A 24734-nucleotide genomic window follows, 5' to 3' on the forward strand; every position below is an offset into this window, starting at 1 on the left:
GTTGCAGGTAAACATAGGAAACTGTAAATGTGTTTATTTAAACCCATTTAATTGTCCAATAGGATGAAAGAAAGGGATTCATCTGTCTTTTCTCCGCCGTGCATTAAATGCAACGGCAAACAATTTTATGTCAATTATTTGTGTGGCACAGATTAAACAGTATTCATATCGTAAGTAAGACAAACTACCGTGTGTGTGTACATGAATGTGTGTGTGTGCAACTGTGTGTAGGCTATATCTGATGACCGAGTCCTTTTTTTTGAAACTCTCACAGCCTGTGAGCAAGAACTGCTCTGCACCCAGCCTCACACACAATGATGCAGTACGGTACATAGCTGTAGCTTGGCTTCTGATTATTGAAAAGTAACGTGGTACAGATAGATTCATGGAGAGGGATGGATTTTTTGCAGGATGGGCAAATATAAATCGGAATGACCTTGCTGCGTAAAAAATATCATTTCCATGGCAGGAATATATCCATCAAAAAAGTGAACAAAGAGTTTAATATCAACAAGGACACCAAGACGTGTGCGAACAAAATTCAACGTTGATCACCTGGTTCCAGTTCAGTTCAGGCTTGACACAAATCCAAAGGCTGATTCGGCTGCAGCAAATGCCGCAGAGTACAGAGGATAAACAACTCGAAAACTCAATCAGTTGGAATAGCGTTTCTGTTTGCTCACTACACCATCCTGCTGACTTTGAAATATTTCGAGCACCAGCCCATGTTTTGTGTGTCCTTACAGTATATAATATTGTTTAGCAGCAATGCAATTACTGTAATAATGTAAAGGCTCCAAGCCTGAGCGCACCAGGGAATAGAGTGGAGGTTCAACAGCAGCTGACTGATGGAAACAGCTAGATGGTCATAATGTATAAGTCATGCGGCAATATTGGAGACATTGGTGAAGGCAGCTTTGGCCTTGAGGGAGGTGTGTGGGGCTAAAAGGCAGAAGGTGTGAGGGCTTAATCTGGGAATGACCATGGGAAACTGCGTAAGGCATTGTTGGTTGTAAACAGGCTGTGTGAGAATGTTGATGGAAATGTTGACGTGATCAATAATGCTGAGTCAAAAGGTTATTCATGCGATTCAGTTACAGACGAGTTAGCGCGCTGTGGTTGAGAGGGATGTCTCTGTGGTTCTGACTATGTGTGTGGGAGTTGTGTGTGTATGTGGTTTTGGTTTTTGTGAGTTTCCATTGCTGGTGGAATGGACAGAGAAACAGAGCGGCGATAATGGCAGCGGAGGCTATAGAAAGCCAAGGGAGAAGGAGGCAGGTGGTCTTCAGGAAATCCCATTATCTATTTTGGGGTCTTACCGCATGCATGCATGTGTGTGCTTTGCTGTGTCTCCTCTCCTGACTTTGAGAATAGTGCTGGAAACAGTTTCCAAAGAAGCTGTGTTCGCGTACTGCTGACTCCCTCTACGTTCTGCTCACTAAGCTCTTGGTTAAGACCATACGGTAAATACATTATGATCAAAGGGTGAATCATTTCCTAAAATGAGTATTTGAACCATAGTTTGCCCCTTTTGGTCTTTAAGAAAAACAATTATGTGTTTTAACCTTAACATACCTTGGATATTCTTTTCACTTACTAATATTCTTGGGTGCTGTTTGGCACATCCCCATTGTTCTACAGTTGACCCACGAGGCGGCACCACTTTAGCCGTTTAGGGTCGAGCAGTAGTCCATTTGAGCGTAGCTTGATAGTTATTGAGGTAGGACAGAGCGGTGTCCAAGCTCAAAACTCTTCTCAATCGTTCGTGTAATTTTCCCTCTCACAGTATATCACTTGAGAGTCAGTGTAATGCCTCAGCCCCTCTCATATTAACCCTGGATATCATCTCCCACTCCACAACCGTCGTGCTTTGTCTGTCTCTTTTTTCCTTTTTCCTACTGCAACCACTTTAACCCCAATCTGTTCGTCTGTCCGTCTGGTTAAAGAAAGAAAGAAAGAAAGAAAGAAAGAAAGAAAGAAAGTAGTCAGCATAGTGATGATAAGACAGTGGAGGAATACAAATGTGTGTATTGAAAATAACCGATGACACAATGCACAGGCATGGTGAGTTCCTATTAAGGGAACCAAACAAGTGTCACAAGAAAAAGAGAATTATTTCCGTACTGTTGCCATGCTTTCTGTTTATGCTGTGTGGATATAATTGTATTTGCTGTCGCCTCGTAAAAACTAGGTTTTACAAATAGAAATTTTCTTTACTTTCTAGATCCTAAAAATGCTGCAAATTGTCACAAAACTCCCACAATCTTCCTGTTTCATTTCCACCACAAATACACAGTGGGATTGTATTTTTATACTATTGCCAGGCAATTCATGCAATAACATTTTTATTAACAGCCTTCCCTCTGATTTCTCCCTGTCAGTGGTCGGTGTACATCCGGGCTGCTGTACGTAAGGAGAAAGGCCTTCCCATCCTGGTGGAGTTACTGAGGATAGACAACGACAAGGTGGTGTGTGCCGTGGCCACCGCTCTCAGAAACATGGCCCTGGACATCAGGAACAAGGAGCTCATTGGTGAGTACTGATAAACGCTTTTCCAATTATGATTCTCTTCGTTGGTGAAGCATCCCCCCCCCCCAACTGTTACATGAAATCATTGCCTGGATCACTGTCATTTTTAATCTTGATGAATTTGGACTCCTGCCCTGTGATGCTCAGTTGTGGTCTCTGCTGTAGGTTTGTAAAGAGTAACCTGAAGCTCATTTACATCTCTAATTGCGTTCTCTCATATCCGTTCCACTTTGGTCGGTTTCGAACGCATTGCTCTTGTTTACTGTATGCAAGCTTGTGTTTAAGTGATGTAAGTCAGGGGCAAAGAGCCCATAGCCAGTTGCTCCAATTAGAAGTAATTCAACACTAATGCCAGCCTGTAGTCACCTCGTAATAACATAGTATGACGGCTCACCTGGCTTCCTCCACCATGCTAGCCAGGAGCACAACTTTAGAGCTGCTGGGGGATTTTGGCACATTAAATTCATTGTCACTGATTTCGACCATTAATTGGGAATCACAAACTAGGATCAAGTTCACACAATGAGCTGAATCTTCAGCTCAGTGTTTCTTTCTGTGTCTACAAATCAGTTTGAGTTTGTGTGTGTATAGTATGGGCGCGTGTTACAGCAACCTTTCTGTCTGAGGTTTCTCCGAGTTTCTCGGCTTCTTGTTGGGCTCAGTGGTTTCTATGGCAACCCTGCTACCCTCAGTCTCAGGCGGGGGCTTCTGGAGCCTCTCTGGGTCTTTGCCAGAGTGTTGTAAGGACGACCAGGAATGCTGCCGGCAAAGCTCAATACGCCCATACAGGGATGGTCTGTCTGGCGCAAGCAGCAGATTACAGGATAATTGAGGCCTTTGCTATCAAGAAATGTCTCAGCCTGATTTGATTGGCTTTTGCTTCTTGTTTGTGTGTTTGTTTGTTGGGTTGTACGTCCGTCCTTCTGGTCCATTCTCGTGAAACGCTATATCTCAAGAACCCTGGAGGAAATTTCTTCAAATTTGGCTGAAACATCCACCTGAATTTAGATTTTCTTTTTGTCATCATCATTTCAATGCATTTTCATTCCATATATCAACTCAAACTGAATTGTCGCTGCAGTGCATTAGTGATTCCGCTGCCACCAACCAGGTAGAGTTTATAAATGTGTGATGTTTGATGAGATTGGTTTCATTAGGGTGTTGTAATATTACAACAAAATGCTGTTTCAGCTGCAACATTACGTTTGACTGAGTCAAATAAACGACTCATTTGAATACAATTAAAGTTAAAGTCAAAATATGGACATGATTTATTCAATTCTCTCCTTTGACCTTTTACAGTCTATGTTTTGCTCTGGAAATCATGAACATATTTTCATTTAAATATGAGAGGTAATTGGTCAATTTTAACATTTAAAGTCTCTTATTGTCATTAGCAGAGAAAGATAAAGAGGAGAGTTGTGGAAAGAGAGGTAGACTCTGTAATGCATTTGTGCCTCATAGACAGAAAGGCAAGCAAAACACACAGGCATGATTGAATAAAGTAATTACATACAAATTCACTGGGAAAATCAATTCAAATGTTTTTTGGCATTTTCATTTGAATACACGCTTGACTTATTTAGCTGCAGGGTAACATGGTGTAAGGCCTGCGTGTGATAAGCTCTCACAGTGTTATTTCTGAGAAAACAAGACAGAGATAGGGTGATGGAGGCAAATAAAGACACTGTATATAATAGAGAGAGAGATAATTAGGGGCATTGCAGATCATCCTGTAGCGATCAGGAAGGCGCTGACAGATTTGATTCAAAATAGATACACTGCTGCAAATAAACTGAGATCTTGAGGGAAATTGTTATCATTTTGCAGATAACATAAAACATACTGTTAACCGTCGAATGTAGTTAATAGGTTACTGTGACTCAGGAAGTTTTTGATTCAATGTGGTTAAAATATTCAAAAAACAGATGAATTGAAGCTATGTTAAGCCATTTAAGCACGGAGTGGCAGGAAGACTCTTAAACTGGCCAAAATTCACATTCTCTCTGATGCCAAACATTTCTCATTCCTCATGTGAAATGTTTAGCTTTGATTTCTGTCTTTGTGTGTTTTCCAGCCTTTTAGATTGTCTGCCCCGCCCTGATTAGTCTCCCAACAAATGAAAACAATATCAGCTTTTATGTGCTCGATGTTGCACTGGTAATTTGTGTCTCTTTTTGGCTACGATTTTATATGAACCAACACTGTTGTGGTTTTACTGCCTGGCAAACATCAATAATTAGCTTAAAGCAGATGGAAACTGCAGGATGGGTTGTTGATTCAGGGAATAAGACAGCGATGGCAACCTGGCGCTGTTTACCCATCAGACATTATTAAGATCTCATAAAATTGATCAGTGTCAGTGGAATAAATCATCGGTTTACATTCAGAAGCAGCTGGCACATCAACTTCTCTTCCTAAGTGTCGAGACATCCGCATGGCAAATGAGCCAGAAAGCAACAGTCAGAGTTAATGACACACAATGTCACAGAAACACAGAAAGCCTCCGAGATGAAGAGGGAAAATGGAGGGAGGAGGAAAGTGAGAGGGATCAGTCAGGGTTGAGCCTTTGCTCTTGGCAAGGTGGGATTTGATACATGTCGTCGGAAAGGAGGTAGAGGCCAGGCACTCCGAAGAGACAAGCCCCATTTGGCCCATGTTCACAAGCTTTATTCACCACAGTGACTCCGGTGCAAAGACGTTTTTCTTCTGCAAAACAACCGCTTAACCAGAAGAAACAAAGCGATTTCACGGAGCGGTTTGTGGGGCTTTGTCAGATTCAAGTTCCACCTAGTTGTAATGCCATTGTGCATGGCTAATCTAGAGTAAATCACCTCTTTCTGAAAATGAAAAACCAAATCTTCATGCTATAGTGTGTCGTAAGCTGTTAGTGTCGGTGAGTTTGGCAGCATCGGCGCGGGGGAATGGTGGTTTGCTCGGCAGAGTGAGCGGAGATGAGAATCATTTTTCGCTCACAATAACCTCGGAGTGTCAAAATCCTCTGGAAAAGCGCTGGATGGCAGCGAGACAAGGAAGAGGGAAGGAGCAAGAGAGAGGGATACGACTCGAGGAGGAAAGAGGAAAAGAGCAGAGGGAGACCTAGTCAGGCTAGGCAGACTGAATAAGGGTGGGAGATGAAAGTGAAGAGTGAGCTAAAGACCGACTGTAACCACATATGTATGCTTATATTCCAATCTCTCTGTAATGGGATTTAGGGGCATATTGATGTCACTGAAAATCATGCCTCTCATCTGTCAACGCTTTTTTTTTTGTCTCTCTCCTGATTTCACATCCTTCATAGTTTTTTGATTTGCATAATGTACTGTATGCCTGTGTAGCAATACATGAGTCCCATTCACTGCTACGGCAATTCTTCCCCATTTACTTACAGATGGTAATTTGACACACATGAATTGGGAGCAGCACTGGAATGACAAACACAGCACCCATTTACTAAAGGCTCCCATAAACACACATGCAGTGCCCGCAGCCAAAGCCAAGCCAGAATTACTGCTTAATGGAAAAGGGTGATGAATTAAAAATCTCTATTAATTTAAGACAGTTTAATGAATTAATGTAATGTTTTGTATGAAGTGGCTGGTTCCAACGACTACATCTAATTGAGTTTCTGGATTCTGCAGTGAGGGTTTAATTTAAATTCCAAACATGAAATCCTAATGCGAAGTCCTGCAGTATGCTGGGGATTGCATTGAATATGTAATATGTAGTCATGCAAAGTTGGATGTGAACGCTTTTGAGTGATGCTTTTTTAAAACGAGTATTGATTTATGAATATATTGATTCAGGTTATTTAAGTGTCTCAAAGTTAATCCTATCGTATTGCATTTGATTATATATCAATCTACAAATCAATGATTAGGGAATCAAAACATTGAGACTTTTAAGCATGAGTGATGTTCAAGAAGAAGCACAGAATTATTTTTCTGGCTTGACACAGAGACGTCAAGCAACCCTAGAGCACTGATAACCCGTTTGCTCTGCTTACTGGTTGCAGAAGAACTTGTTTTTTGACAGAAGTAAGAAAATCAGTACTGATGATCACATATTCTAAAATGATGAATAATGATAAAAGCAAAACGTGAAAACTTCAAAGAAAGAAAATGACTCGTCCACTTCCACCTGCTCTACATTTCTCCTTTCTTCTTCTCTTTCTCCCTCCGTCACCCCTGTCGTCGTGTTTCTTTGTCTTCTTCTCTGGTCGCGTTACACCTCCTATTGGTTTAAGCCCCCCATTCCCGCTCTCCTCATTTTCACTTTACAATATTCTGCCCACCTTCTTGTCCACAACATGAATATTAACCCCATTTTTCTCCATCTCGTTCTGCGTCTTTGTTTCTTTTTCTTCCTTCTTCTCCACCCCTCGTCCCTTTATTCCACACCCACCCCTCCCTCTCCGTCTCCTCTCCGTGCCGTTTTCAGACATGAGCTCATGCCGCCTCTCCCTCCCTCTCACGCAGTCTCTCACTCTTTGTGTCTCGCATTGATGACATCATGATTGCAAATGGGTGTGTATAGCGTGAGTGTGGCCCCTGTTAACACCTGGGTTGGGTAAATCACCCACATCATTTCTTTTCGCAAAGACCAAATGAGTTGTTTTTATACACAGAAAACTCACCGCTTCCAAGCCTTTAATCGGAACAGTTTATTCGCACGCATACACACTCACAAACACCAACACATGCTAGTACATTTAAAGGTTGCGCTAACAGGGGGAGCATGACATTTGCGTGCTTGCTTTGTGGATTCCTGGCCACACCAAATATTTTCAGATTGCCAGAGAATGTCCATTTTTTGTTTTCATCACCCGCGCCAATTTTTACACATTTTGCAGTCCCTGTAAACAGATTGCACTGTGTTGAGCTTAAAGAACTTTGGGAAGCTAGCGGGCGGAAAGACAGAGTGGCCTAGTCCACTGACTCACGCGAAGTTGACACACTTCTCGTTCCCTGTTGCAGTGATATTTTACGAAATGTCTGTGTCGCCTTCAGAACGAATCCCTTGTGTGTGAGGGTCTGGCATGTCTTTTATCAGCACACTTTGTTCTCTCATGGCATCCTCCGTCCTCCACTGTGCCAGACTAGGAGCACGACAGACAGAGAAATAGAAACAGAGAGCAATGAAGAGAAATAGAGCAGGAAAGAAAGGGCTGTCATGAGATATATGAGGTTTTTTTAACTACAACTAGTCATCGTTGAGAAGCTGTACAGTGTAACTTTATTGAGCCACTACAATGGGAATGCTCTATTCATCGTCACTGTGAGTGTGTGCATGAATACCGGAGATTCATGGACAGGCATCTACGTATTCCCAAGCCGGCATCTTCTCCTCCATGACAGTAAAATATCTTCAATGAAGCCACAAGTTCTCTCAAAGGGGGAGGGGGGGTCTCCGCCTTTCCCCTCTCTCTCTCTCACGCTGTAAACCTGTCACATATAGACATCAAAGAGGGACACAGAGGGTGAGATATAACTGGTGTGAAAAGCACCAAACACAAGACGGCAGAATATTTTATGACAGGGAAGCGACGGCATGCCGCTTCCAATTTACTTCCATTTCTGGCCTGCTTAAACCTGCTGCGCTTCATCTGTTTGTACTCTCCTCTGCATTATTTATTAATTTCTGTATTTATTTATTCATAAGCTAAATACACCTCAAACTGGAGCGGGGAACCAGACTGTCTTCGCGGGTCATTTATATCTATTTTAGCTTTATGAGAATGTGATGATCTTGATAATTGGTGACTGCAGGGTGTGTGTGTGTGTGTGTGTGTGTGTGTGTGTGTGTGTGTGTGTGTGTGTGTGTGTGTGTGTGCAGTATGTTAGTAATATTCCTACTTCTTTGTGGCTCCTCTCCAAATGAGCCCATGATTCAGAACTCATTATAATACTTTAATTATTTTATGATTTGTATTTAAGTGAGGGGGAAGTAAGTCAAATTGGTGCCCATAAAAGGCCCCTCCCTTCCCCTTAATGACAACATTGATGAGTCACAGTATCTCCAGGGTTTGTGTGTTGATATAATTCTGGTGTATTGTCTTAAACTCGTTGAGGCTGACATCCAAGGACCATAACTTTCATGTTTTCAATAAAGAAATATTCCCACTGAACGGAATCCATACCACTGTTGCTGTGAATCTGGCGCCCCCTGTTGATGATGTGATGTACTACTGATTCAATTACCCCCAGGAAACTCACCCAGATAACACAAAGGCACTGAAACACTCCTTTTGTCACTGAATATTTCAATGTGGCAGCTGTGACATTACGTTATTATACAGCATACAGTTCATATTAGCTGACATCAAATCAACACATTGTGCTAACAGCATTTTAATTGCTTCACCTGTTAAGACAAAGATAGCTTCCACACACGATATTCACCTGAATATATATAGACAGAAGCTTTTGTAACCAGTTAGAATATAGCAGCCCACAGAGGGGACCTCAACCCAGTCACTGGTAACCTTTATTCTCAGACCAATCAAGCCGTTTTAATCTTTCCCCACATCTCCCTGAGACAATTACCTCCAATTTTACTTCGATAACACTCTCCCTTCTCCGTCAGTAAACAATCAAATCACTCAATTGTTGAGGGTAATTGGATCTCTTTAAATCAAATCAGCCATTATGGCCCTGATGAAGCATGGCCTGCTCAGCAGAAGTTAGCGACACATGAGGGAATGCGGCCCAGGAATACATTACCATCTCTGGCTCCCAGGTGAAGGTGGCTATATTGGAGGAGTTGTGTAATACAGGTTTATTAGACTGTGCAGTGATCAGCGCAGGGCTTGTTTCTCTCCTTGAGGACATGTTCCAGGTGTGGCTCACATTTCAGTGACAGAGAAAGAAGATTGCACTCCAGCATGTAGAGGTGCTGTCTGTGTCACAGTAGGACTTTAGAGTAGAAGGAGTCGCTACCTACTCGTAAAAAACACATTTGAATTTGCTCCACGGCTCTTTTATTCCTTTCACGAGGTTACAGGAATAGTTCTTCCATGAGGTTTCCGGCTTTGACACGTAGCTGGGCTTCTGGTTGTAAGTATGCTGATTGGTTATACTTTCTATTCAGCTGTACTCATTTCTCACAAATTTATATTGATCATCAACTAAATACCGAAAACTTAAATGTGGCCTTGAGAGAAAAAAAAATGTATATTTAGTTGTAATTAAAAGTAAAAATGTCTTCATCAGGGTAATGATAACATCAAACGATTTTGCTTTTAAGATGTGTTAAATTTTGCATTGACATTAGGAAAGTGCTGCAACGCCCTCTCGTTTATATGAATCTATAATTTATCAATACGCGACTTGCAGGCTCTGGTGTCATAGATGTAGGAAAGAGGATTGTATTTGACTTAAGTGGTGTCTGCACACAGCTTTGCTTTAGTTTATTTAAGTTTGGCCTTTGCTATTTATTTTTGTATATAGTATTAATATTCCTTCTATGATACAACTCAAAAACCCCAAGAGACAAAAAAAATGACATTGCGAGGTACAAAAACATCAAAACGAACCAAAAAAAATATCTCCAAAAGAAAACAACCAACCAGGAAGCCAGATAATGAGCGATGTGTATGTTCACGTGAGACATGTGTTGGGGTGCATGCATTGTATGTGTGTGTATTGTCAAGGTGAGGTGTGTGTGTGTGTGTGTGTGTGTGTGTGTGTGTGTGTGTGTGTGTGTGTGTGTGTGTGTGTGTGTGTATGTGAGGCTTTCAGTCATGCTTCTTAGCACTCAGTAATTATCGGTCTACCTCTAACAAGGTGTGTTATTAAAAGGGTTGGAAATAACAAAGACCTCTCCGTTTCATTCTTCAGCTATCAAGGCGTTTCACATTGCATTCGTCTCAGCATACGCTCATGTGTTTGCAGGCTAATTCTTCTCTTACTTTACTTGGTTTCTCTGTCCTTCAGTCATTCCTTTTGTTCCTCTTCTTCCTCTTTCCCGTCTCTCAAACATGGCTGACTTCTCTGCTGTTTCCCCCTCCTCCTTCAACCTCGCGTCCTGTCTCTCCTGCCATACCATCTTCTCTGTTAAGCACTTGCCCCCTGTGGGGAGAATGTGATGACGTTGCGGAGACTGATAGGGATATGCATGCACACACCTGGGTGTACACACACACACACACACGTGTAAGCATATTTCAGGGAAATGCGGACAGCAGTTTATCAGAGCATCTGCCTGTAGGCAGAAAATACTACAAACACATCTAATAGGATGCCTCCAACAGATTTAACATTTTTTTGTGTATAGTCTTCACCCACGTTTTATTATTACTTAATTCCCTACAGTCAGTTAAAAAAGGAGACACTTCATCAGTTAGTCACTCAATCACAGTAAATTCTCTGGCAGCCAGTCGGTAAATAATCCAGTCACTCACTCGGAAATTTGTCAGATCATTAAATCAAGAAAGAAAGTAAATGAATCAGTCAGTCATCAGCCAGTGAATCAGTCAGGAAAATAGTCAGTCAAATAAGGAAATAATGAGTCTCCCTCTTAGGATGCAGCTTCATTTTGTCCTCACAGCCAAAAGACAATGACCGCTGAACCTCTGTTCAGCCTGCCAGCCTGAGATAACACTTGGCCAATTAACTACCAACTCTATCCTTATGGAAAGAGTTAGCATCAGTGCGTGTGTGTGTGTGTGTGTGTGTGCGCGCGCTTGTGTGTGTGTGCTTGCAGACCGATTCAGGAGTGGGTTGTTGAATCTGACTGTGTATACAGTGTAGAGTACCGGTATATGTTGTACGTGTGTGTGTGTGTGTGGGGGGGGGGGGGGGGGGGGGTATTTGTGTGTGTGATTCCATAACCATATGAGCTGACAGCTAGTGTCTCTCATGGCTGTCGTTCAAAGTGATCTTTTGAGCTATTTTTGCTTCATGTCTTGATCAAAATAAGGTAATAGACTGTTAGAAGATAACAACTTTGAAGGTTTTTAATAATCAGAAGCCTCAAAACTTATAAACTTAAAAACGATAATATGAGTAAAAAAAAAAAAGCAAAAATGGGGATTTGTAATGGACTATAAATTCGCAGCTATAGTACTGCACAAAAAAAATGAATAATCCATCAAAAGATATTGTTGCTTATCACTGACATATGACTGACTGACTCACTGTGAAGGAATAAAAAAATGAAATTTCTGCAGAGCATTTATAATACAGAATGTGTTTTTTAATTTAAGAAGTAGTCGCATTCATCTCAAAACCTGGCGTTTAAAGCCTTACTATTCTGAAAATGAATGAATATTTGGTAGTTATGATCAGGACTGATGTTGGTTAAAACACTTAACTTGGTCAAAATGGAAGATAATATTGATATCTTGTATTTTTAAAGCCATTCAACTAGAGGATGTGTTTGTCCTCAAAGGTACCAAGACGGAGTTTTTTCTAAATCTGAGCAAAAAATAACAATGCACCAAAACTAATCATTGACATATCCAAGCCTCTGATAATCCCTCCCAAAAAAATGTAGTATATGGAAACAAATTAATTTTGTGTTTTTTTAACAGACAGTCCCATTATGTAATCAGACTGGCATTTAAAGGGTTAAAATCCCCAACATAAACAAACACTTGGTGATCAGGACTGATGTTAGTTGAAAGATTTAACACAGTGAAAGTGGAAAATAATATTAATATATGATAGTTTTGTCCTCTAACGACACCAGAGCAAGTTTTGTTCAAAGTGGGGCATAAAGAGTGTTGATAAAGAATTGTAGATTCACTGCTACATGCCACGAGCAATCAAGCGCTGGATTCACAGGTATTTTTTTAACGACAACCAAAGTGACAGATGTCTGGTGACTAAATGTCTCAGAGCGAGCAGGAAATGAACAGCAGCGTTCACTTCACAACATTTTATCACTCTTAAAATAAATGAAACTCAGGTTTGGATCAAATAGTGTGAGTGAGTGAACTGTGTTGAGCTGCAACAGTGACTCATCTCTTCATCCGTCACTTTCATGTGCACATGAAAGTTATACTTTAGAATCATTCTAACAAGGTTTTAGGAGCTGAAATGGAAATTCATTCTGCAGGAAACAAAGCTCCTGTTTTCTTTTTTATTTGGTCTCAAAGTGATGATGATTTGTATCATTCTAGAAATTCAAAGTTTAAAAAAAACGATTTTGTGTTCATTGCAAAGAGTAATAAATGTAATGGTCCACATTAAGGTGATACGACAATGGATTCAACACTTAGTGAAGCACCTCCGGTTTGTATCTGCTTCATCTGAACCAGCACTTCTGTGTAGGACTTTTGAAAACATTTGTAAAATTGAAAAGGAGATGGTGACTCACAGTGGACAGATCTGGCATACACTCACACCGTTTTAAATGGCATGCTTCAACATGCCTCATAGATGGCCGACGTGTGTGGAGATGCTCTGTTGAATGAAGATGTGCATCAGGGTAAGAGGGCTCGTCCTAGCCGTACTATTGAGTGGGTTTTGTTGGCTCATTATTCAACAATCACCTCTGCGTCCAAATTGATGGTTCTTCACCTGGAACATGACCTGTGGGTTTTGTCCCAGGGGGGTTCAAGATGATTCAAGTGTAATTGACAGGATCTATGACGGTCAAGGCATTTCTTACCCCTCGACTGCCGCTTGTGTTTGATGAATCTCCACACAGCACCTCAGTCAGCACAATCTCCTCTTTCCTCTCATCTCTTCAATTCCTCTCCTGTCTTCCATTCTTCCACTCATCACCTATTTTCCCTGATCTCTGCTTTATTGGTCATTTTTATGATCTCACTCGTGGGAGTGTCTGCGGGAAATAACACTCAATTGAACGTGATTATTATTTGACTCGTCAAAGTGTAATATATACATGTGTGAAAATGATTTGTCTTCACATACAAATATGTCAATCTAAATATATGCCAACAAACTTCATCTTCACCAAAACGATCTATATTTTTGAGATGATATTGATTTGTGTCTGGTCTAGACTACCTTACCGTGTGGGTGAGTTCAGGTTACATGTAGGTGGTTTTGTCCTCAATATTCCGTAATCTCCTCTTTAAGATCCATACTCACACCACTTTGTCTTAAAGTCCACCTTCACTCCAAATGCTATTGCTTATCTGCTCCGCCCAGCTTCCTACCTGCCAGCATCTCCTGCACTTCTTAATTACTCCCACTCTCTTGCTGCTTCGATCTCAACAAGAAGCGTTCTTTGAATGTCAATTTCCTGTTTTCATTCTCTTCATATGCCAGCCTTTTAGAAAAAGACCATGAGTCGCTCCCTTTTATTGGATTCTCAGCATGTCTGCATTAGTGTGTGTGTGTGTGTGTGTGTGTAGGTGTCAGTGGATTTCAGTGTGCCCCCTCAAACTAAAGGTTTATGGAGATATCCAAACTCACTCACGAGCTTGACGGGACGTTTGATTTAAAAAATAGTAAAAGGACAATTTTACTTTACATGTCATCGAGGTTTTTGAAGTATCCGTCAAGTATGTTGTTGAGGTAGTTGTATGAATTTGTCGACTTTAAATTCGTCATCCATAACCACACTCAACGTAAATACTTGTCAAAAACAATCCCTTTGCATTGATATATGAAATATACGCAAAAATATCCAAGGGCAATTTTTAGAACAACTTTTCATGATGCTTAAATTGGCTATATACAGTACGGGAGGATGTGCAGAGAATAACATTTGACCGATGTTTTTTTTTGTCCCAGGTAAATATGCCATGAGAGATTTGATCCATCGGTTACCAGGCTGCAGCAGCAGCAGCAGCAACAATAACGCCACCAGCAGTGGGCCCTCCGGGACCACAGGCCCCCCCAGCAAGGCCATGTCAGACGATACGGTTACTGCCATCTGCTGCGCACTGCACGAAGTCATTACCAAGAACATGGAGAACGCCAAAGCCCTGCGTGACGCTGGTGGCATCGAAAAACTCATCGGCATTGCCCGCAGCAAAGGAGACAAGTGAGTGGGCCAACGTTTTGGGGCCATAACACAACATTGGGTTATCTTTATTCCAATAGAATTTCAGATTTGTGCGATAGCTTTAATGTTAGAGAAAAACATTTTTCACCACTGAAGACAATACAACATGTTTTGCGAGATTACTTTACTCAAAATACCTTACAGTACAATGAGTGTCTATATTCTTTACATGGTTTGTCCCAGTGAGAATAGAAGCTGCAACACAGTGTTACTGGCATGCCACTGAGCCACAGTAGCAACACATCCCTGCTACTTAACAACCACTTGAAATGCATTTGCAGGAGTCCCAAATTGGGTTCAGCAAAAACCCTCAAAGGATGCTCTTAAAATCTGAGGATAATGATGCAACAGTTTACGGAAAAAAGTATGTCGGATGTATTTATAACCACAGAACAGATACACCTGTGCTGCTGTGATGTGCTTTTAGATCATAATGATTGTATGTCCTTACCGGTCTTCCAGATTCCAGCAGGGATCACAGCAGAAGTATTGGTGTCTGATGCAGCAGCAAATGCAAAGAGGACAATGTGAACTTAATGCCACATTGTACATCCACATTAGTTTGCAGAATAACAAAATGAGAAAGCTCTCTAATGACTTGCGGTGGCTTTTCCCCATGCTCAAGGACACCCAGCCCTAAATAACTGTAGTAGCTTAAAAAGACGTGTGCAGAACAAGGAACAAGGAAGACGCGGATATATATAACTCCGGTCACCATGGGACACCGAGCAGGGTGTTTCGGCTAGCTGCTATGGCAACTACCAGGTCAGGGGTTGCAATGACACCAGCGTGTTGTCAGACAGAGGTCAACCTCTTACTCAGTCTATTTAGGGAGCGGTGCTCGAGGGCACCATTACAGAGAGAGATGATGGAAGAAACCGTCATAAGTGAACATTTCACAGTGACTGTAGTTGGCTGCTAATGGCCCACACGTCTTCATTTTCCCAGGGTAGGTAGACTGAGGATAAATACTCCTTATCAGCTGTGCTACATTCACATAATTACACACTTTGAGATTAGCAAAATGCCCATTATAGCACCACCATATACAGCCACTGTTTACCAACTTATTTGAAACAGTAGGAGCTGAATAATACAATGAATTAAAAAATTATAATAATATAGATATTGGTGTATGACCTATGCCTTTGAAAAAGTCGGTCCCTAAACGTATCCCCATCATACAAACAACTACACAACTTGATGATGTTTAAGGTAGTGAGGTCACTATTAAGATCTGTTTGCACTGCAAAATCATTGAGTTGTCTTCGTGTTTGAATATTTTTTTCATGCAACAGTGGAGATTAGCATGTTATGATACATTCCAGTGCATTGAGTTTCCAGCAGGCTGGTAAAATACCGTCCTGTTGCTACCATTGCGCCACATGTCAATCTTCAAAAATACTCTCTGTACTTCTTACTGGGGGGAAATGAAACCCGGGGTGAAGCTGTTTTCCGGAGGACTTTTGATCATTTTGGTGGAGAAATGGATAATGAGCATCCCTTCTGCTTCCCTCTATAGCTGTTAGAAGGGCAGGCCTTCTGAACGGACTCCTACTAGAGTCGTTTTTCAGCTAAGTGGCAGGGATGGGACCATTAGCATGGCAGAGAGGGTCATTTTAAACTCATCTGGAAACTCTCAGTTTTTGCGCATAGAAAATCACTCTCTGCTGAAATGAGCAATGGCCCTCTTACTCTTAGAGCCATCGCAAGTGCCACTGGCCTGCACACATCTTGTGCAGCTGGTAAAGACGGGGGGGGGGGGGGGAGCATAACATATAGCAGCCTTATCCAAAGGAATGTGGTCCAGGAGAAATAACTCTCTCTCTCTCTTTTCTCTGACTTTCTCCAGACACTCAGCAAAGGTGGTGAAGGCAGCCTCTCAGGTCCTCAGCAGTATGTGGCAGTACAGAGACCTGCGCTCCCTCTATAAGAAGGTAGGATGTTTTACCAACCATGGACTCAATTCATCTTAAACTCGTTCTGTCCTGTTTACCCGGTCACTCTCTACTGCGTTATTGCACAATAAATCCTTTTTGCATAGCAGGCACTATTTGAATGGACTTTTAACCGTGCTACCTACTGTCATACACATACAGTAACGTTACCATTAATCTTCTACTTAACAATATCATGTACGTACCTACTAGTTGAAGGATTGAGACCTTCGTGAGAGCTAATGTGACGTCCACATAGGCAATGTTATACATCATTTTTCATCGTGGATTCATCACAATGCAGTGTGTTGTGGATTAACTCATTCTACACCTAAAACATGATTCTAAAGGAGTGAAATTAAATCCATCTTCACAGTATCAGACATCTTGCTAGAAGCATAATGCTGCCATAAAATTGACGTTGTCCGTTAATTAATTAGTGCTTTGCAGATATCCTCTGATAAAGGGCTTTGATATGGAGACATTGATGTGTAATGTGAATCAATTATAAATGAATTCAAAGAATATTATGTGTGGATACACCTTTGTTTTCAAGGAGCAAGAAAGGTAACACGCTTAGGCAAAAAAACAGAGTGTGATGTTAAATTGGCTGGCAAGCACACTTGCTATTCATGTGAGGTTTTTCACTGAGCATCTTTACAATTCCAACTGGTTATTGCCATATATGGCATATTGGCCTTGAACTATCTGAGGATGAACTATTTAACGATGAGGGCATTTCACTTTCACCGAAGCAGATGTTGAGGATGGTTCTCTGCTAAAAGTGTTTAATGAAGCAAAATGAAGTTATCATCTATTCACATCTGAATGGTGAGCTGCATTTTGCTGAAGATTTTGGCTCGACCTCTATGTTCTTGGATACCCAACTGAAACCTCATTGGATAAATTGTGTCTTGTTTCTTGGTCAGGATTTGCTGTTGTGTCCCAGACTCAGTGTGTAACAATGCTGTCTTAAGGGGCTGCTAAGCTAATTCCATCCTGCGATCGACAACTTAGACAGACATTCCTAATGCTCGGCACAAGCTACCGCTATCAGTCAGCTGTTTTTCGAGTGTATGGTATTGATTTGATGTTCAGAAAATATACAACTGGGAGACAAATGACGATGAATCATTTTTATTACTGTGAGATGCATTTACACAATTCATACAGAGAGCTGCAAACAGTACAGTCTGTTTAACGGGAAAAAAAACACCAGGTTGCTAATTAACATTAGGCAAGGTTAGCAGCCTGGGCCTGGGGGCCCTCAACTATAAGGGCCATTTATTCTGCTGTTTAGATGTGGAAAATATGAACTTTTATGTTGCTATTTTTACTCATTGTATCTCAAAATTAAGCACTTCAAAAGTATGCAACTCAATTGTATACTGTACGTACAGTGTACTTCTACTTCAAAAGAAAACATTGCAGTGCGACATTACCTGACAGAGAGACTGGTTACATAGAAGAATTCGATTTAACTCACTCGATAGTTAATAAATCAAATATAATGAATCGCTATTCTTTTTGCTAACTAGCATTACAAATTAAAAGCTCCACCTTGAACAGCCTTGAAGTAAATGAACTACACTTTATTTCACTCTTCACGTGAAATAAAAATTTAAAGGCAGGACTTTTACTGTGTGGTATTAATATTTTTTTTACCATTAATAGTTGATTAATAGCATCCATGTAGCATTAGCACTATCAGGCTATGTCCATTATCCAGCAGCAAAAGTGAACTGCAGTCAATGAGCCTTCCACAGTTTGCCCGCTGCGAACGACATGTTGTGAGTGTGCAGAGCCCTGAAGCTCCGCCTCCACTGCTGCTTGTTCAAAGTGTATTCATATTGAACGCATCACGTGTCCAAATTGCACCAAATTAGAAATAAAAAGCACTCCATGTGGTCCCCAACAATACACCCACTAAGTGTGAAGTAGATGGGCTGAGCGGTGCTTTATAGTTCGATGATCAAAGTAGATCTCCCTTTAAACAACCTCAGTGTCACATTTGTATGTAGTCTGTGTGGTGCATGCCACTTCGTAGGTGTCTTCACAAATGCTTATCGTGCATGTGCGCGCTTTGGTCCTGAGGTCTGTCATAGCCACTCCCAACAAAACAAATAATTGCAACAGTGTTTACAGAGGCAGGTGGATCAATAACGTTGTGTTAGTCTAGTCTCGAGCCTGTCGGGTTGCTTTTTTCAACACACAAACACACATACACAAGCTAACATCGAGGCCAATGGTTGTTTAGCCCATCATGAAGACGAAAACAATGTTAACGCTGCCGGCTACCAGGATACTGTAGCTCCAAAATGCAGGAGCAAACTTGGAGGTCACGGAGAATGGCACAAACAAGCAAGAAGTGAGGAAATGATGAGTGGCGTGTGTGTGCGTGCGTGTGTGTGTGTGTGTGTGCGTGCGTGTGTGTGTGTGTGTGCTGCTGCAACTCTGACACACTCTTTCCCTCTCACACAAACACTGTTGAAACCAGATTCCTCCTCCTCTTTTGATTCTTTTCGAATGACAAAGACCCGGACACTCCTGCAACTTCATTGAAAGCGATGGCAGATGTTCTCTTCCTTTCACTTGTCAATAATGAGTGTTGTAGAGAGAATATCTTAGGTTATCCGCCATTCGGAGCACCAGAACATAGCGGCGTAATCAATGAGTCTCAATGAGATACGTAGGAGGTGTCCTTGGCTTTGAATGTGTGTTTTTCATCTCTGTGTAGGGAGAAAATATAAGAACGAAGCTGATTTGTTGATGAATCTGAGATGCGTTGTTTGTGTGAACAATAGTTTACTGTACACACTTGTGTAATCTAATGCTAGACAATGCCACAGCCCTGCGACAAATGACACCTCTGTGACACTTCTAACGAACAGTTTGTAGTTGGGTACCTTCTGAAGCCCTGGTTTTGTGGAAGTGTTGCATTTCATTGTGTTATGGTGAAGTATGGTTACGCTATTGTCCCATATTCAGCTTTTAACTCGGAATCTTTGCTGGAGGACATTCAGCAGAACACAGAGATTATTTGAGAACTACAACATGATTCACTTCAAAAAGTCATTTCATCTTGTGTTATCTGCCTCGGATGATATAGTGATGGATTTCCGACATGAATTTCCGACATGAATTTCAAGTACTTCAGCTTCAAGTACTTCAGCTTCAAGTACTTTCAAGTACTTCAGCTTCAGCTTCAGCTTCAAGTACTTCAGCTTTCAAAGATGTTGTCAAACCTGAAAGAACAAGAGTGAGCTGTCGTTCTGAGGAAAGAAATAATATCAAGATATCTTTATTTTTGATGTTTTGATGCATTCGAAATGAGTAAACACTCCCGCCTTTTTATCAAGTCAAGCAAACACCATTCTACCCAGATTCTATCCCAGTGACTTTGTTGCATGATCGCCCTGTCGTGGGCTCCCGGTCCAAGTCCAAGACTTCTGACTGTTGCAGCAGTCACTTCAGGACACGCTGACCCCCCCCCCCCCCCCCCCCCCGGCATCAGCGTGTCCTCGCCTCATCCTGACGACTGTGTCGCTCGCTTCATTCGTCATCCTCTCCTCCCCAGTATTACACTGAACAGTATCCCCATGTGGCCCCTCAGAGCCTCATCTGCTTCACACTTCTCTAATCATTGCCACTGGATAGCATTACACCCGACTGGATGGCATAACACTCCAGTGATCCGACATGAAGGACATTGGCTTCACACGGCAGCCGGGTCCGACAGAGGTTGCTTCATCTGTTTATTTCTTTACCCCGCCCCTCTTTGCCTCGAGAGGCCTTTTTTTTAACCAGACAATGTTTTGATAAAGAGAGTTATTAAAGGAATAAACAACTTGCTTAAGATTGATGAATGCACATTTTAGAACAACACAATTAGTTTTGCATCTGTCGCATTTGATCAGATATGATGTAAACATCAATTCAATGGGGGAAGGGGGGGGGGAAGAAAGATTATTGAAAGACAAGACTTTTCCACTCCACAACAGCAAAAATTTTTTTAAATTGAAACAAGATATCATCTGTATTCCTGTTGTAATATCCTCAGTTATACTCTTTGAATGATCAAGATCTTGCTGCAGTTGAAATGTTGTTGTTGTCGAGGACAACTTTTATTAAATGCAACACAAACAATTTAAATTCTCGAACACACTTTTTAAGCAGTTTGGTTAGCAAAACTGCTGCATAATGCGATGTAGAGTCACTCTGAAAATGACTTTTAAAGGCTGATAGACGCCATACCTGACTATTTACTTCCTAAATTGCGTGAACACAGCCCGCTGAGTGACAATCCAGCCTAATTTTATAACTGTGGAAATTGTTGCGTTTGAGGATCCACACTTTTGACTTTATCACCCAAGTCCAGAGTGCGCAGTAAGTGACTTTACTGCTAGTATCCCTGCATGACGTATTAGGTCATGGGTGTTAGGTGCAGCAAAAATCCTGTTCGTCTCCAATCCAAACATGGATTAGCATACAATTTAGACGAGAGTGGAGTTGGATGTCTCTGCAAAATGTTTGTGAGCCAAAGCAGAGGGGAGAGAGAGAGAGAGAGAGAGAGAGAGCGGCGAAAGAGGAGAAAAGAGAAGTGAGGAAAGAAAGTGAGGTGAATTCTTCAAATTTTTGTAGTTCAAAAATGAGCATGCACGTGTCGTATGTGTGTTTGTGTGTAGTTTTGGACAGCGGCAAAAAGTGTTGGGTCAATAGTGAGTCCGTTTGAGTTGTGTTGGCAAATAATTGTTTGCTTTGAAGTTTTGAAGTAACGAGAGCATTTTGAAACATACATGCCTGTTTGTGTCTGCAAATGTGTGTGTTTGTGTGTGTGTGAGGGTGTGTGTGTGTTTCTTTGAAAATGTGTTTTGTCAAACTGCAGTAAGAGGAGTTAATCACTTCCTACAGCAGTGCCATGGGACCAGTCTAGGCTGAGAGAGAGGGAGAAAGAAAAGAGAATTACACAGAACGGGGCTGGGCTGCCCAGCAGTTGTTGAACGCACGACAATGGGAAGTTGAGGGCCCATAAATAAACAGTAACTTGGTATGAAAATAGCATCTGAGATGACTTGAAAGATCAGTGGTGCAGCAGTCATTAATAAACCAAAGCCAAAATCTGTTTGTAGCAACACTACCACTGACTTTAGGATAAATCATTCATAATAGTCTCCCCGGTGCAGTAAAACTCTACTTTTACCCAAGTTTATTTGGATTATTTGACAGGATGCGTCCTCATTCAGTGTGTGTGTGTTAGTGTGTGGTGTGTGTGTGTGTGTGTGTGTCCGTGTAGTGTTTCGTCGAGAGTTCCTGGGAGGGAAGCGACAGGTCATCTTTTAGGTAAACGACAAATGTGCATTACTGTTCAACGGGGGATTTCTAGAGAAAACAAGGGCTTGAAACATGGTCACTTTGTACATAAACCTATTCTTAATAGGACCAGAAGGACCAAATTCTCTGTCTCACCTACACAAACATATGTTCTCTCTCTCTCTCTCTCTCTCTCTCTCTCTCTCTCTCTCTCTCTCTCTCTCTCTCTCGCACACTAGCTAAACACTGAATTTCATACTGTATATACACACATTTACACTTTGTCATAAACCTGTTCATAAACCTGCATAATTTCTTCCAGGCTGCCTTGCCTCATTTCTTGATACATTATCTCACACACACACGCCCACACACACACACACACACACACACACACAGGCACACGTATCATCCTCATATCACACACATACATCACACTTACGTCTCACAAATCACAAAAACAGATACACACACGTATGACGGATGGGTCAGAGAGATGCTGTGTTTGTCACGTATGTGACAGATTTACACTATGTTCCAGGGATGTGTAATTTCATATGTGTGGTGTGAGTGAGTGAGACATCTGTGTGTGAGGTCGATGACTGCACAACCTAGTCCTTCGCAGGATCCTTGCACACAAAATGCTCAGGATGTAAAGATGTACAAAATAAAGACCGACCTAATTTGCTACTGATAAAGCCAATAAAACTGTACCTGTAATGAAACCAACATTACTCAAGAGGTGCTCCAAGTAAATTATAACAAATACTTTTATAAATGCTTGCTTTTATATATATTCTTTCCAATATTTGGTTTAGTTCTACATTAAAATGTGGTTCTCCAATTTGAGTCCCAGCCTCCTATTATTATTCCTCATAGATTTTAGCGTTTCTGGCGATCGTTCAAACACGCGGTGCTTTCAGAGATGTGTTGCAAGAATGAAATGATGAGATGCTCTTCATCTATGAGGCAGCTAAAATTAATCCATCCTCCCGCTGCCACACGCCGTAAAACTTCAGTCGACATCAAACCAACCTCTGGCCTCTGAAGCTGCTTCTGTGTTCAGCCTGGTTTCCCTCTGATGTTCACCTGTATTAGACAGTAAGAGAGAGAGAGCGAGAGAGAGAGAGAGAGAGAGAGAGAGAGAGAGAGAGAGAGAGAGAGAGATGAGGTGAGGTGTGTAGAGATAGCCTGTCTCACAGTATCCTTGGCCATTTACAACAAATGCAACGGTGGAATAAAGGGCAATTCCTTCATCCGCAGAACCACAAGCAACCAGAATGCAAAGGTCAGAGGCACATTATTCCGGTGAGGATAAATGGATCCCGTGTGAGCGAATGGCTCGCTACTGTAAATCTGAAAATGTGTGTGAAATGAGTGAGAGAGAGAAACGGATTTCAAAGGCCTGTAAAAAAATGACAATGTCCAGTGGTGGCCGAGGCCCAGGGGAGCCACCACTCATCACGGGGTAACCTTTTACAATGTTTGCCATAATTGCTGTCTGGCATGAGCGCCGCCAGACTCTCACACACACACACACACACACACACTCATTTGTTGGGGCAGTAATCACTTCGCAGTCCCCGCGACCTTCAACTAACCATCCAGTGATGGTGAGAGCAACAGGCGAAATGGTTGCCTAGCAACCTTTTTTTTCCTCCCCTCATTTTTACAGGCGGGGCTGAAAGGAGTGTGAGAGACTAAGTGTGAGAGAGAAAGAGGAGGTGGGTGGAAAGAGACGGAAAAGCCGTGAAGACAAGGAAAATAGGTGAGAATCAGAGAGAGCAGGTGATGGAGCTGATGGGGATCATGATATAGGGGCGGGGCCATATTGTTAGCTGACAATATTAGCTTCCACAGCACTTACACTGAACACGCATTGCATCTTGGATATGGTGTAAAATGATGCAAAAGAAACTAGTCACGGTCTTAGGGGTGTTGTTTGTAGCTTTGTCACTCTCCACATGTGTCATGTCTTCTTTCTTCTTTTTTCCCCACCTGTTTTTTGCGGCCCAGCCTTCTCTCCTCATGTATTCCTGGTGGTAAATTGATCGTGCTTCTTGTGTTTTTGTGTTGTGTGTTTTGGACTGCCTTAGCCTGGTGATTTTTGGATGCCTCTGCTTTATCCTAGACTGATCTTCTGTGCCAACCCCCGTTTAAAAGTAATGACCTTTTTTCATTGGACCTGCTCTGAGTGATTGAGTCCTGCATTTGAAACACATTGTGAGATGTTGATGTTGATGTATATTGAACCTATTACACATCAAACACCATAAAATCAATGAAGAGCTGGAACAAGCTGCAGAAGAATATCACACTGTCAGATGGTGTGGTGTATAATGATGTGTCCAATCTTACAGCTACTTTCTATATTAAGATCGAGGTGTAAAGTTCATTATGTGGAGAGACGAGTGTGAAAGATATGGCTGTGACAGCCATTTCGATATATTTTATATATTCTCTTCTATGCGTTCTTCTCTGGTGATGACCATTCTTGCAAATTCAATTATTGTAAAGTTTAATGTAGTCCTCATTTTGATTCACACATCACTCTGCAAAATACATTCATCATTCGATATTCAGTAACTGTGTTCATTTGAGAAGCATGGCAGTTTGACAAGGTGAGTGAGAAGAATGATGGAGTGGTGGATAAATAGATGAGGGGGAAAGGAGGGAGGGAGCTACCTTTGAACCACTGTGTGTCAGAGGATCCAGCTTTCTATTAGTCCTCAGTGCTGTGCCAGGAAATAGGAGTCAGGGTAGGAAATGGGACTGTGCTCAGTCCAGCCTACTTCTCTCTCTCTCTCTCTCTCTCTCTCTCTCTCTCTCTCTCTCTCTCTCTCTCTGTCCCTGGCTGACTGTCTCTCCATCTGTGCCTCTCCTTCTCGTTACCTCTCTCCTCCTCTTGCTATCTTTACTCTCCCGTCATTACTCTCCCTCCTCCTCCTCCTTGCTCTCATTACTTCCTGTCATCTT

The 24734-nt window shown here is 41.7% G+C and overlaps 1 protein-coding gene across 1 annotated transcript in view; it reads left to right on the forward strand.

The window, feature by feature from the left end:
• The window catches only part of ctnnd2a (catenin (cadherin-associated protein), delta 2a), a gene marked incomplete at both ends in the record, with an annotated part of 184528 nt that overhangs the window by 152641 nt on the left and 7153 nt on the right, over positions 1-24734 (forward strand). The window contains 3 exons of the mRNA XM_079292530.1: positions 2382-2532; positions 14238-14490; positions 16364-16448. Of these exons, the coding sequence (XP_079148656.1) occupies positions 2382-2532; positions 14238-14490; positions 16364-16448 (489 nt within the window). The remainder of the gene's footprint in view (positions 1-2381; positions 2533-14237; positions 14491-16363; positions 16449-24734) is intronic.

This window comes from Melanostigma gelatinosum (genome assembly GCF_949748355.1).
Source record: "Melanostigma gelatinosum genome assembly, chromosome: 20".
NCBI classification, from domain to species: Eukaryota; Metazoa; Chordata; class Actinopteri; order Perciformes; family Zoarcidae; genus Melanostigma; species Melanostigma gelatinosum.